General features: G+C 38.9%; 1 protein-coding gene across 1 annotated transcript in view; it reads right to left on the bottom strand.

Moving 5' to 3' along the window:
* The window catches only part of RET (ret proto-oncogene), a 129,326-nt gene that overhangs the window by 52,165 nt on the left and 62,379 nt on the right, over window positions 1–14,782 (bottom strand). The window contains exons 2-4 of the mRNA XM_075000075.1: window positions 4,541–4,792; window positions 3,197–3,490; window positions 2,621–2,862 (exon numbers count right to left, since the gene is read on the bottom strand). Of these exons, the coding sequence (XP_074856176.1) occupies window positions 2,621–2,862; window positions 3,197–3,490; window positions 4,541–4,792 (788 nt within the window). The remainder of the gene's footprint in view (window positions 1–2,620; window positions 2,863–3,196; window positions 3,491–4,540; window positions 4,793–14,782) is intronic.

Raw genomic sequence — 14,782 nt, 5'->3', positions numbered from 1 at the left:
GGGTCCATGTAATGTAACGAAGGCCTGAGAGAGTTAAAGACAGACAGAAGGTCTCAGATACCAGACTTGTGCTCATTCCGCTAAACTGCTCTTTATTGGCTCTGCATTGGATTTGTCCTGATCTTGCAGTAGTTCTCAAGCTCACTTTATACAGTTATTATTCCATTAGCCATAGGATTGGCATGATAATCTTATTCTTCTTCCAGTTTAAATATACTAATTATTAGAGGTGTCTGGAAGTTTTCCACCAGAAAGTTTTTCTTCTGGAAAATGCTAAATTCTCTGGATCAAAAGGTTTCATGTGAATACATTGCTTCTCTTCCTATTTTCAAAAGGAAAATATCCAACCATTTGTTTTAACTATACTGTACATTATACTAGAGGTGAAAGACTTTCTGAATATTTCATTGCATGAAAAATACAGACACTTTTCATCCTGATTTGAGCAAACAACCTGAAATTTCAGAGTCTCAAAATTTCCTATGCATGGGAGGGGAATTTAATTTTACAAGTGGCTCTGTGTGATTGATATGTCAAGCCTGTAGGTGGCAGCAAATACCCAAAACTAGATGCTTTTGCTCCAGCGTAGACATATAGAACTACAGGACGTAGTATACTAGAACTGGAAGGGATCTCGAGAGGTCATCAAGTCCAGTCTCCTGCCTTCACGGCAGGACTAAGAACCATTTATCATCTTTGTTAGATATTTATCTAACCTGCTCTTAAATATCTCCATTGATGGAGATGCTACAACTAACCTAGGCAATTTATTCCAGTGCTTAATCACCCTGACAGTTAGGAAATTTTTCCCTAATGTCCAACCTAAACCTCTTCACCATCATCAATAACCGTGGGCTCAGCGCCCATTGGTGTCCGATACCTCTCTCACTAAACCTCCCTTGCTGCAATTTAAGCCCATTGCTTCTTGTACTATGATCAGAGACTAAATGGAATAATTCTTCTCCCTTGTCCTTGTAAAACTCTTTTAGCTGCTTGATAGCTGTGATCATGTTCCCTCACAGCCTTCTCTCTTTCTAGCTAAGCAAACCCACTTCTTTCAATCTTCTCCTCGCATAGGTCATATTTTCTAGACCTTTAATTACTTTAGTTGCTGTTCTCTGGATCCTCTCCAATTTCTCTACACGTTTCCTGAAATGTGGTACCCAGACGTGGACCCAATACTCCAATTGAGGCCTAATCAATGCAGAGTAGAGTGGAAGAATTACTTCTCTTGTCTTGCTCACAACACTCCTGTTAATGCATCCCAGAATCACGTTTGGAGGGTTTTTTTTTGCAAGTGTCACACTGTTGACTCAGTTAGCTTGTGGTCCACTATGACCCCTAGAGCCCTTTCTGCAGTACTATGCAAAATCTGGTTTACTTCCAAGGGAAACAAATACAGCTATTGAAGAAATATTAGTCAGAAATCCCTGAGTACTTGCTGGAATTTTACACACAGTTTATGGTGAATACACACCAGAATGGCTCAGACAGAATAACCATCTAGTGAAGATTTTGTGAGTGCTTTTACCCCCAGAGAAAGCCTCAGGTGAATGCTGCTCTACTTGTTTTAGACACACATATATTGATTTTCACCTATAAAGCCACACTAGAAATGGATGCTACCAGCTTTCAAATTGGATTCTATTCATTGCAGTAGGAGGGGCAGCATGAAGTAGAGAGGTGGGTGAAGGCTGTAAAGGATTGTCAGTGGCCAGAGTTTAGTCACAGAACAAAATCCTACTATTGGTCATAAGTATGCTAGCTTTGTTGACCTTCAGTGAAGGATGCAAGAATTATCAGTTTGCCAGCGTATCTATGGAAGGATGGAGCCTAATAAGGACAATTGTTTGTGTTGGTGGGCAAAGCTGGTTAGTGCATGGGGTGGAGTTTTCCAGGAAGTTGCTGCTCGTTTTGTTCCATTTTGTATTTATTTCTTTAGGTCAATGCCAACTGTGTCAAAGGCAACAGACAGGCATCTCTTTAAATCCCATTACAAATCAAAAGAAAGAAAAATACTATCAATTTATATTCATAAATACACGTTATAGGAGGAGCTGGCCACAACCCCCATATGAATCTTCTCTAAGACCTTCCCTTACGAAAGATTCCTGAAACTTTGAGTAGTTCTCACCTCTCCTTTATTTGCAACAGGCCTCTCTCGTGGTGCCTTCTTAGGTGTATGCATTATGGTTCAGTTTTTAATTACATGCGCCATTGTTTTCCTCAGTAGCCAGGCCTCAGTCAGTGCAGTTGCCCAAAGGGGGAAGACTCATCGATACATAGATACTTGTGAATCTTGACTTTTTTAACTTCTCAGTGATTGACTTTGCCACCTAAATTACATTTTAATGTAGCTTTTTGTTTGTGCTATATACACAGAGATATACATAGCAAAATCTGTTTTGAATGACCTCTCATAATTAGCAGCTCGATGGAGGTGGTCATCACATTCTACAGGTGGTGATGATGATGCAGTAAGAGATCACTGGACTGTATAGTAAACTAGACCATATGATGCTGGGAGCTAACATACAAAGGCTTAAGTTTCCACATAAGCATGCCTAATACACTGCATTCCCACTGAGCATCTCCGAGTACAAGCAGAAAAGATCTCTACCTCTTTTCTGTTGAACTCCACAACAGCATCCGTCGTACTAGTGCCATTGGGAAGGAAGGGGGCAGAGTCATCTTCGTCTAACACATTCACCAGGAAGGGCACCTCGACCTGATTCTCCCTTGAGTGCTCTCTCACGGTACACTTGGCAATCAGCTCATACCGCTCTCTTTCTTCCCGATCCAAATGCTGCACAACACTCACCCCAGTGGTGTTCTCATTGTAGCGGAAAGGAAGGCCTTCGACTGAAATAACACAGAGAGCATAAAATGGGATACTCCTTTCCATTTAGTGGTGTTTGATTGTTCTACTTTTTGACACACTGGTGTGATCCCCATGGATCGACTTTGGGTTGTATCAGTGTAACAAAAGGGAAGAAGTTCACTCGGTATTATGAAAGTCAGTCTAAGAAGAGTTACGGCAGAAGGTTGAGGAACTATACTGGGGCAGAGGACACATGAGGGAGTCTAAAGAACTTATGTGGAACCAAACTAGAATAACCAACATAAGAGAGATTTGTTCTACCAAAAAAATCTCATTAATATGGCCGTTGTCTGGACCGTTTACTTCCAGTTTTACCTGCTAGTAATTTGTAGGAAATGCTGATATTCTGACACAGGTAATGTTTTGGGGGTAACTGAAGCTGATGAAACGTGCCAGGTGGTTTATTCTCCTTGATGTGAAAGGAGAGATCCATTTCAGAGAAACAAAGCTGCCTGGGCATCAGGGCATTGCATGCTGGGGCAGTTGCATTGATGATGAAGAGATGCACCAAGGCAGAAGTTGGGGTCTTGCATTCCTTTCCTCGGAAGGGCTGGGATGAAAGGTAGACAGGAAATGTCACCTTTGGTACTGACATCCAATTTCTTCCAACTACAAGAACAGAACCAAAGAAACAAGCAAACATTACTCTTAATAATTTCCTTCCATCAACCATCATACTACAGCAAGGAATCCTGTGACTGCACCTGATGCTTGCCACCTCTAAAAATAAAGCCCCAGGAATTTAAAGTTGAACAGGGCTACCCAAAATTACACGATAGTGTGGAAAATATGGCTCTTACAAGTTCTCCTTTTGCTTCCAACTACCCTACAGTGGAAACCCACCAATCTTTGAAGTTGATCCAGCACTAACGGTTGTTTTAGCAGTGCCCTGACATTAAATTCCTTACACCCTCATCTAGTGCTACCTAATTTCCTCATGGAGCAAACCCAATCGAGATATGAGTTCTATCTATAGTTCAATGATACATGGTTCTTCCAACAAATAAATAAATAAATTAAATTAAATAAAAACACCCTCACTTCAATCCCAAGCAACATATAAAGGCATCACTTAACCCCTTCATCAGAGAATTTATTATTATTATTAATAATTTATTACCTCTTACAAAAATACTGTAGGTATCTGGGTCTTTGTAACGAAAGGTTTTGCTGGTATTAGAAAAGATGTATCAGTTCAACAAAAACAGTCTATCTGAACTGATGCAGAAATAATAAATTAGTTTACCCAAAACAAAAATGGGTACAACTTGTTGGTAAATTATTCAATTTGGGTAAGCTTGCAAACATTAAAGATGGTTCAAGTGTATCTTCTTTTGGGATCCAGTCAAGCTTAATTATGTTGATACAATGATTGATTTAAACTGGTGAAACTTTTCCAATGAAACACCACCATTTGACAACTAACCCAATTTCTTCTTGGCCTTGGTGTCCATTTGCCATATGGCTTTAATACCATTGTGTTGACCTGAGAGTTCTTGTTGATCCCAAAATTCACTTAAAGAAAGTCAACAGCTCTTCCAATCTGATGCCTAAGTATTGGTTTGCTACTTATATGCTGCTGGATAAATCCAATTAGATGTATGTGCTTAGCTCAATTTTGGACTTTACCACAACTGGAATTATGCCTACCAGACTTACACAGGATATCAAAGTCTCCTCTGTCCAGACTTTTATTGAGGTAGAGAAGCCCTGTTTTTTCTCTGATTTGAAACCAATGATTTTCATAGGATCCAACGTGATAGATATAGAGATTTTGGCACAGTTGAAAATGGGCCATCTCCCCATGTGAATCCCTTAAGGCACGGATGTGCAGGAGTGGTGTGCCTGCTGGCTGATCAATGTAGACAGTCTCAGAATAGTCTTTCCTAGGGAAATAGAGACCAAAGGAAGCTGCAAAAGGAACACAACAAATGAAAAATCATTAAAACCGAATGAACGCCACTGCAGACATTGTTATAAGAAGTGCATTTCTAAAGAATTGGAAGCTCCATTTTGTAAGTACACAGAAATATATGACAGCAGAGCCAGATCCTGCCCTGAGGTAAATTAGCACAGCTAATTTCAATTGGCATAGCTCTACTGAGTTCAGTGATGCTGCCTCAGTTTATATCACTTGAGGATTTAACCTATAATTTATGTACAAGCTGTAAGAGCTCCCCCTGGAAACAAAATTGCTGAGTTGTAAACAAGACCATAGCCACAGAAGAGAGCTTAATGGAGTATTTCTTGTCAAGCTTCATATAAATTCACATCAGTAATTCCCAACTGCTTTTTCATTCTCACACACACTGTTTTCTTCTCTGCATATCATCATTTATGGTGAAACTTTATTGAGGAAACATACACAGTTTAATGAAAAATGCTAGGGGGTGCTGCCCCCAAATGAATCTCATTTTCAACTCACACAGTCCAAACGGTGAATTTTTATCCAGAGAAAAATGTGTGTATGTGCAGCAGTGTCTTTCACACTTTTCTCTAGAGTAAACATCATTTTAAGAGGTGACTTTGCTTGTGGACATCTCCCCTGCAGTGTTCCCTGTAAGATGAGTGCTTGGGCAGCCAGCCAGGAATGATTCAAATGCTACCGTAACTTCTCCAGTAGCAACAGCCACACCAGAAGTCACAGGAAGTCTGAGAATCAGAAACGTCTGTACCTATTCATAATTACTGTCAGCATCTTTGCATGGATTAGTCTCATTTTGCTGTTGTCTGTTATTTAACTACATGTAATTTGCACTAAATTAATAAACTGATGAATAAAGCAAGTATACTTACCAAAATAATGTTGATTTAAGAAGGCAGCCAAATGGAATCTTTTTAAAGGAGTGTACAATAGATTGGGTGGGGTGGAAGGAAAAGCAGTGTGTGCAGCTAAACAGTAATGACTCCTTAATTACCTCCCACCTTCTTTCCTTTTAAAGGAAAAGGATTTTCCATCTGCCATATTTCCTATCAGCATGTATTTATTTCATAAACTGGATTAATGAGCATTCTTCCTAAATGGTTCATTTCTCTCTTTCAGTCTCTTAAGCACATTTTTGTCATTATAAAACCCCTTTTCTAAACATTTTTCCCCCCAAAGAAAATTTTCTGCAAAACAATTTGTATTTGCTATTATGCACTGAGATTTTTTCATCAACATGCTCTGTTCAATAAAAGGCGTCTCTAAAGATTTACTTTAAATTACATTGAAGCTACTCCTGCTTCTAACTGACATCTAAGCAAACATCATCCCCACAGAACAATATTTTCAGGGATACAAGAGTTAAATATGTATATCATAGCTAAGGGAGATCCATGCTTGCACGAGAAAGATGCAATGAGGACTTAAATTATTTCAAGTGGTACACGGAGTATAACAAAATAGAGGTAAATTAAGGAAGGTAACACTGTATAAATGAAAGAGACAACCAGGTCCCTGCTACCTTTGTTCTAAATTTAAGCTGAAAATTTGGGGAAAATTCCTTTTGGCGGGATCCAAATAAATTATCCAGAAGATAATGTACCTGTGCAATAGCAGGGGAAAAGACTAAATGAGCTAATTGAACATTTCCATCACTAATTCATATGATTCAACTCAAACATAGGCTTGCTCTATGTACCTTTTAATACTGTGTTGAACAGATCATTGATGAAAAATTAAAATATTAACACACCCCACTGGGTGCTTTCAATAAAGGCACTGTTCATATTTAGTTGGGCCAGCAAAGTTTGTAATGAACACCTCAGCCAAATCTCATTCACCTTTCTAAGAGTGGCCCTATCACAGAAGAAAGTACTCTAAACCACTGTCCCGCTTATTGTAATTAACAGGAAAAGCAAATAAGACGATGGGAATTTAAAGGAAAAACTGTGAGCAATTACAACTTCTCTGATTCAGTAAGAGTTTTTTACTTCATTGGAACCCTGAGGTCTACCAGACTGAGTGTTTGTCTTGAATCCCCCCATTTCATTTAAGCACTTGAGGACCCTTTGCAAAAACTAATGAACATGTTTAACTTTATGCAAGAGTAGTTTCTCTTCAAAGTCGCATGCTTGAATTTCATCATCAGCCAGACTTTCAAAACAGCTTTGAGTCTTAGGTGCTGAGTGCTTTTGAGGACTAGGCCCTGAACTCTACTCCTAAGTGGTTACAGGATCTAGGTTTTAAATTGCTCCGGGACCAGTAATTCCTTGGTCATGAAAATGGAAAACAAAACTTAGAATTTTGAAAAGGGTGCTTAGGGGTCCTATACAGAGCAGTACAATCAACTCTTGTGAAATGTGTTAAATGTAAAAAATCACTTGCAGGTGAAACCTGATACTTTCATCCCCTCTTGAAAATTAAAACCCCTTGGAATAGTTTGTTGGCAGTGTAATTTGCAGCTTTATTGGGCCTTGGCTTCAGATGTGATTCAGAAAACACATCCCTGCACAGGACAGCACTCAAAAACATGCTGAAGTTGACATGTATGCTGACCTCTCATTGGAAATTAAACATATGCATAAGTGCTTTCCTCATTTGGGGACATGTTTACATCACCTAGGCCGTGACAAAGCTAGCTCCCATTTAAAACAATAAAACTTTTCAGCACATTAAGGTCTCATGGAGATTAGAATGTTTGGAACATGGAAGTACTTTATTTTGCTATTTTTTAAAGACCGGTATTTCTGAATCATTGACCTGATTCAAAGACTTTGAGGCTTGTTAATAATACACTTTCAGAAAATTATGCTGTGCTTTTGCCATCAGTGACTGGGATTGTAAGCTGCCACTTTGCATTGCTTTTGCTTAATTTAACCCACTACAAGAGTTGTTACTGCAACTGATAGTTCAGGTCACAACTACAGCACAATAATCACACATACGCACACCCCTACCTCACTCTATCTTTATATGCAGAGTCTGTTACAGAGAAGGAAATCTTTGTTTTCAATTCTTCTGATAGATTACATTCACTCCTTACATTTTGATGAGTTAAAACTCAATTCAATAAACTAGCTATTTAGCATCTATGCTGTAGGAGAGAGGTCTCTTACCCTGGCTAGGACACTTCATCAAGAGTTCCCCTCCCCCACCCCAATCCTGTGTTCCAATTGCAGCACCTTTAGAGCTGGCTATAAAGAGCAAGACCAGAATTTGTCAACTCAGCTTGGGCTCAGAAAGTCAATGTGCCAAAAGAAACATTTTTTTCCATTTATATAGTGAGCAGATTTGATAGGAAGTCACAAACACATAAACAAGAAATTCTGTTAACATTCACAGTCATCTTTCAGGGTGTAACTGCTATTCTTTGAAAAAACAGTTAATTAGAAGAGATCTGCTTGAAGATTAATTAATGAAGACAATAGATACCTAAGCACGTCCAAAAATATTTGGCAAAATCATCACCATCACTGAAAATTCAGTTATACTGAACTTCCACTCCTCTTTGTCAACAGCTTTCTGTGCCGCAGGTAGGGTTGGGAGAACCAAAGTAAGAAACCGTCTTAAAACTTCAAGTTTATTACTAAAAATTAATAAAATGAATAAAACTTGTCTAAGGTCTAACTATTTTGCTAAACACCTCTAGTTTCTGGACAGGAGCATAAGTGAGAATGTCATACATTACTACTCATTATTTTTTTTTCCTTCGAGTCCTGACCTGAACAAAAAGCAGTTCAAACATCAAAAGAAAAAGTCAATCTCCAAGGAACTGGATTTTTAAAAAGATGGGTTTTACAGATTCAAAATGTTCAGGTCACATTCAGCTAATTGTTCAAATAATCACTGGCATATCTGAACAAAAGCCGAATTCCAACATCTTCCTGCCCAGATCATAGTGTGTGCTTCATACAGCTAGGTATATAATGTGTATTGAATAGACTTGGTTTCTCATTTTGGATGAAAAACTCTCAACTTGGAAACAATTACCCAGTTCTATTTTCTCAGGTTTTGTCATAGCTGGGAACACTGGGTATTTATTGTTTTCTACTATAATTTGAGCTAGCCCAAAATATTGGCCATTTCAAATCTTTTTAAAAACATACTTTTGAAAAAAAATTGAATTATCCAAAAAAAATTTTAAAAGCAACTGAGGAGTTTATGCCCTGTTTTTGGAAGGCACTTACAAAATTAAGTGTCATGGAAAGTTAAACTCTTAGGCAATGTGTAGATTGTAGTTTCTTTTCTGGGGTACTAATGTATCCCAAAATAGCAAACTCACAGCCCTTCTCCTTGCTTGAAATAGTGCATCTATTCTGAGCGCAGTATTCTGTTTCCACTACTCCTCCTCATGAGGAGGTGCAGAAACCTCAAAATAAGCGTTTATTTCAAACACTGGTCCCATTTCAACAGCTCCAAGTTCACAATCAGGTAACTCAGAACAATTTTCGTAAACTATTTCAAATTAGGGAGACAGTCTAGATGTCGCCTCAGTGCCCAAGTCACTTTTTTGAAAACGGGACTTAGGTGCTTTTGACAATGTAAAAGCAATTCAAATTAGATTTAATACCACCTTACACTTACAACAGGGATTTCGATCCGAGAAATGCCAATGATTACCCAATTAACATTCAAAATCTCTCTTGGAGGTATGGAAGGAAAAACTGAGGTACAGACTACATGAACAGACCCACATTACAAAAACAAATCACTGGTAGAGCTATGAATAGAACCTATATCCCCCAAGTCATGTACCTGTGCATTGTCCAAAAGATCACACCAATCAGAAGGACAAGTCTGCTTTTCTCCAGTGCCTTTACTTGACATTTGCATGTACTTGTGATACAGTACTTAAACAGTTTCATACCGTTAGTTACATATCAACTCTAATCTTCATTTTATTCTACACTCAGGCTGTAATACGAGAGATGGGCAAATAGCAAAGTAACTAACCAATGGAGCTTCCAAGAATCCAAAAGGCTTCATTTGAAGAAATCGAGAGTCTCTCATCTCCCTGTTCAATGGCTATAAACATCCAGGGGCATTTAAAGAAATTATACCTACCTATCTCCAGTACAAAGAAATATGACATTAGGTAAAATATGGAGCAGAGTCAGAACTTTGTAAAACATTAATTGCACGGAACTCTTGACTGTGGAAGCGAGAAAACATCACAGAATTTAATATTTATTTGAAATACTATTTTCACTGGTGGGTGGGTGTGTTTTAATCCATTAACTGCCATATGCCAATCAAAGTGCACGATACCCAGGAACCAAAGCACACACGGTCATCTTTTTAAGGTTCTCAATTCATGGATTTTTTTTTTAAGCCTGAGGGAATCATCATGTCTGATCCTACATAACACAGAAGAATAAATTTATATCAACCAATAATTTCTGCTTCATGCCCATAACTGCTCTTTGAGCTAAATCATATATTTTAGAAAGACATCCATCCTATATTTAGAGACATCAAGTGATGGAGAATCCCCACGTCCCTGGGTAAGTTGATCCAATGATGAATTACCTTTGCTGTTAAAAATGTGTGCCTTATTTCTTGTCTGAATTCATCTATCTTCAGCTTGTAATCACCGGCACTGGTAAACCTTTTTCTGCTAGATGAATGGGTAATTTTACTCACTGTATTTTACGGACTGCAATATGAACTGTGTTAACAGAGGATTAATTAGTAGGGGAAAATGATTCTTAGCAACAATATGGAAACTGGAATAAGAGTTGATTTTCCTTCAACTAGTAACATATACATATGTGGCACAACCAATTTTCCCCAGAAAAAAATTACTCAGGCCTTCTCCATATTTTTGGAGGATATTGTTACAGATCATGAGAAAATGAACCTTTTCCCAAAGTGGAACAAAATTCATACAGAAGAATTTACAGTATCCCTTACTGACATAGGTATATGGTTACATTAAAAACATACCCCTATCAGTCCTGACTCCAAAGAAATGTTCCCCCTAAATTTTTCTATGTGCAGAATAAATTTTGTTATGTTCACTGAGGCATATGCAAACATTCACCATCAATAGAAACACATGCTGCCAGCTGTGAGTGCTTTACTAATCATCCAGGTGGCACCTGAATCTCTCCAAGCGCTCAGCTTACAGGGAGCACAAACACTAAAGCCAGGACAGTTGCATAGTAGAAAAGAAAATCATATTTGCTGACAAACATGGGAGTCTGCTGTTTATATTGCACCATTTGTGGACCAGCATCAGGTTTCAATAATCATTTAAACTCAGTTGGGCATTATGAATATGCATCTACCTGATGTTTGACTCCGAGCATGCAGCAGGGATATACTGTTAATATCAATCCAGTGGCACAATTTAAAATAAGGGGTTCTTGAGAGATGCCTTAATTACCTCACTAATGTTCTGGGGGCGGGGAGTGAAGGGGAGGCAGCAACAGAAACCATCACAGAAATAGCCCTTGCTGAAAATTATTGGGCATTATGGAGTAAGAAGGCAGGATGTTAATAGTGATCAAGAGCCTGTGTGCTGTTACGCAGACTGCACTATAAACACATTTTCAAGAAGCTACTCGATGATGTGTGAATGCATCTAATATATAAAGTTTGGTTAAATCATGAGATAGCTGATTCTGACAGTACATATCCTACAGAAATGAATATTCTCCTTTTTCATTACAGCACTGGGGGAAAGGAAGTTTGTTCCTTATCTTTATAAATATTTGAAAGCAAAGAAATTCTGAGCTAAAACTTGACCTGCTGTAAGGAATTGCAGGGAATCTTTGAATATTGGGTACTTTAGTTTGCTGAGAGTGTGATTCACCCTTTCATTACTCCGCAATAAAACCAGGGCATATAACCCACAGCAGAAGAAACACTACCCAAGAGAGGCTACAGCAAAACACCTCCACTCCACCTGGACTCCCACAGCTGCAACTCTAGTGAGAAAGGGGCATGTCCAGCAAAGTTTAGGGAGTCCAGTAATCCCGGAGTCAATTAAAGCTGTCCGCCCGCTGAACTACCATGAGGGAGTCAGTTCCCTGCTTAGGCAGAGTAACTCCTCTTGGTGCATGTGAATCAAGGCCTGTACGTGCTTATGTCTTGAGCCCAAACAGTATCTTATCAAGCCAATACTCTTTGCTTTCTGAAGACTGATGTGGAACAAAATCCATACTGACAAATTTACTCTATGCCTTACTGACATAGGGGTATAATTATATAAATGACATACTCCTTTATGTGCTGAAATATGAACTGTGTTAACAGAGCTTTAATTGGTTTGTGAGTTAAAATAACAAGGAAAAATGATTCTTAGCAACAATATGGAAATTGGCGTAAAAGTTGATTTTCCTTCAACTAATAATACCTACATATGTGACACAACCAATTTCTCTTTGCTTTCGGAGGACTGAAATCAGATTTGGCCCTTACTTCACAGAGTGAAGTTTGGCTCATTCTTGCATTCACACCACATTTTCCCAATGGCAGGATGGGCTCATGCTGCCATGGCTGCATTCTATTTTTAGCACACAAATTTGGTAAGAGCTAGCCCAAGTATGTCTCCTCCAGAGGGGACACACCCCACAGCTTCAAGTATGGACATAGCCTAAGGGTTAAGTAGGCACAATTATTGGACAAAGACTTTTTTCGCAGACTGTTAAAACATTTGAAATCAAGAGGAGAAAGGCAACCTACGTTTCTGTGCCTAATGTAAAAAAACAAAAACAAAACACACACACACACACACACACACACACACACAAACAAAACCCACAGTGAACTCCCCTGCACTGAATCATCTAAAGGAGTATAATTTCAGTATCTGTAAAACAGCAATAGAAATCCTTGCTCACAAATCTATAGGTCAGGCCATTTTTTCTGGTATTACCTGCTCAGGAATTATTACAGTATCTATATTAGCCATTAGTTGCTACTGAAGCCATAAAAACTAGCATTAATGATTGTGTTAAATTGTATCCTCATGCATAAACCATGAGGACTCTTCTAACATTCATCTGTAGCATGAAACCCAGCAGCTCATGGACAACTTCAAGTATTGATCTTTTATTTTTGCATTCAATAATGCAAATAACTATTCTATAACTGAATTGTGCCTATTTTTTGGCACTGCAAAGGATTTTAACTATTTTCAAGATCTTTTGAAAATAGTTTTACTCATGTAAGACCAATTAAGAAGCCAAAGGGAATGTCTTTGGAGACATGACCCCAGTGATCTACACTCACCTTGAATATTGACAGCTGCTATGCAATTTTAGCTATGGCAATTGTGTACCAAACATTTTTTTAGCACCCATCGATATTTGTCCCTGCCCTCATTGCAGAATGCCGATGGGACCGCTCCTCCTGTTGGCATTCCTTAATCCTTGCTGGCTTGCAAGGAGTTCCGGGGTTGACACTGATCCCAGAACACGCTGTTTCGCGAAATGGCACCCCGGAAGATCAAACCTAAGTGTTCGATCTCCAAGGCGAGTGTAGACCCAGCCTATGATTAAGTTTCAGAAGCCGAGTGATTTGCTTTGACAATGACCCCAAAGCTGTCTTTGGTATTTTGACTGCCATGTTTGTCTGCATAGGGGACAGAGAGAGAGAAAAGTTTACCCTTTTTCATATTTAGTGTAGGCAGAAACTTTTATTTAGTTTTGATTCAGTGTCTGGCTGACTTTTGATGGGAGGGATGGGACAGGAAGATTGAACTAAAACAATGGAAGGAGTCATCTTAGGCCAGGCTAAACTAGATCTTAAACTCGGGTCATAGATACACAATTCCAGCTACAGCAATTTCTGTCGCTGGTATTGACATGTACAACTGACTTATCTGACCGTCTTCACTGAGGGAGGTCGATGGGAGAAACTCTCCTGTCAACCTTCCTTAATCCTCACAAGAATGAGGAGTATAGGGGTTGACTGTCAACCCCAATAGTTCAATTTTGCACATCACCACTAGGCATGCAAAATCTAACCTGGGAAGATCGTGACCAGGTAAAATCTCCCAGGTAGTGTAGGTGTTCCCTCATTATGAATGCACAACTCAAGTCCTCGTATCCCACCCTTATATTTGTCTAGCTCAAGAGTAAGGTGTACCTCTTGTAAATCTCTGACTGGAGAATATTCACAGTGCCCAGAGCCCTCTGTAAAAAATGTAATGTAGAGACCAAAATGTTCATATCTGGATTTAGGAGTTTAATTTTAGGCTCTCACATATAAATAGAATTTACTTGATTTTCAGAGATGTTGAACAACTTTAACTGCCAATGAGACCAAGCAATATTGCATTAGAACACTTATGTTTGAGATACAGCAGGGATATAGGTGCCTGACGGCAGATATTCAAGTTTGAAAGCTTTGGCCAGCCATGCTATAGACACTTCTTAAAAATAATTCTGTCACAGCTGCATTCGATGTGGCACCTTGTAGATGAGGAATTCAAAGCTCCACTGACTCTTACAACACTCCATGAGACAGGTAAGTATGCTATAAGTCAAGATAACAAACAATTCTTAGCCAGTCAGAAGCAGAGGTTGCCATTCTCCACGTATCTAGTTATCACTAGGTTGCAGTTTTCTGAACGCAACACGGAAAAAAGTAATCTTGAGGAGTGATTTGGGAGAGGCTTAACTGATGAATAAGGATTTTGACTGGAGTGGGGAGTCCCAGATGAAAGGGGCAGAGTGAAACAAAGCATAAATGTCCTTGAGATTACAACTTAACAAAAAAAAAAAAAAAATGTATGAGCATCAATGCAGAGGATCATCTAATGATATACACAAGCAATCAACCAAAACCCAGCACTAGGGCATTTCAGCCAGAGTCACTGGTCTTTAAGGACCTTACATAAAGGATGGTTTTAAAAGCGTTCACCTAATGAAGGAAAATATCCACAGCAGCAGTTTATGTGGGAGTGAGAAGGGATGTTGGCCAAGACAGCAGATAGACTTGAGTGGGCCCTATTTCCCCAAATGCCT

Source organism: Carettochelys insculpta, chromosome 7 (genome assembly GCF_033958435.1).
Source record: "Carettochelys insculpta isolate YL-2023 chromosome 7, ASM3395843v1, whole genome shotgun sequence".
Taxonomy (NCBI): Eukaryota; Metazoa; Chordata; order Testudines; family Carettochelyidae; genus Carettochelys; species Carettochelys insculpta.
This window is presented reverse-complemented; position numbering and strand designations above follow the sequence as displayed.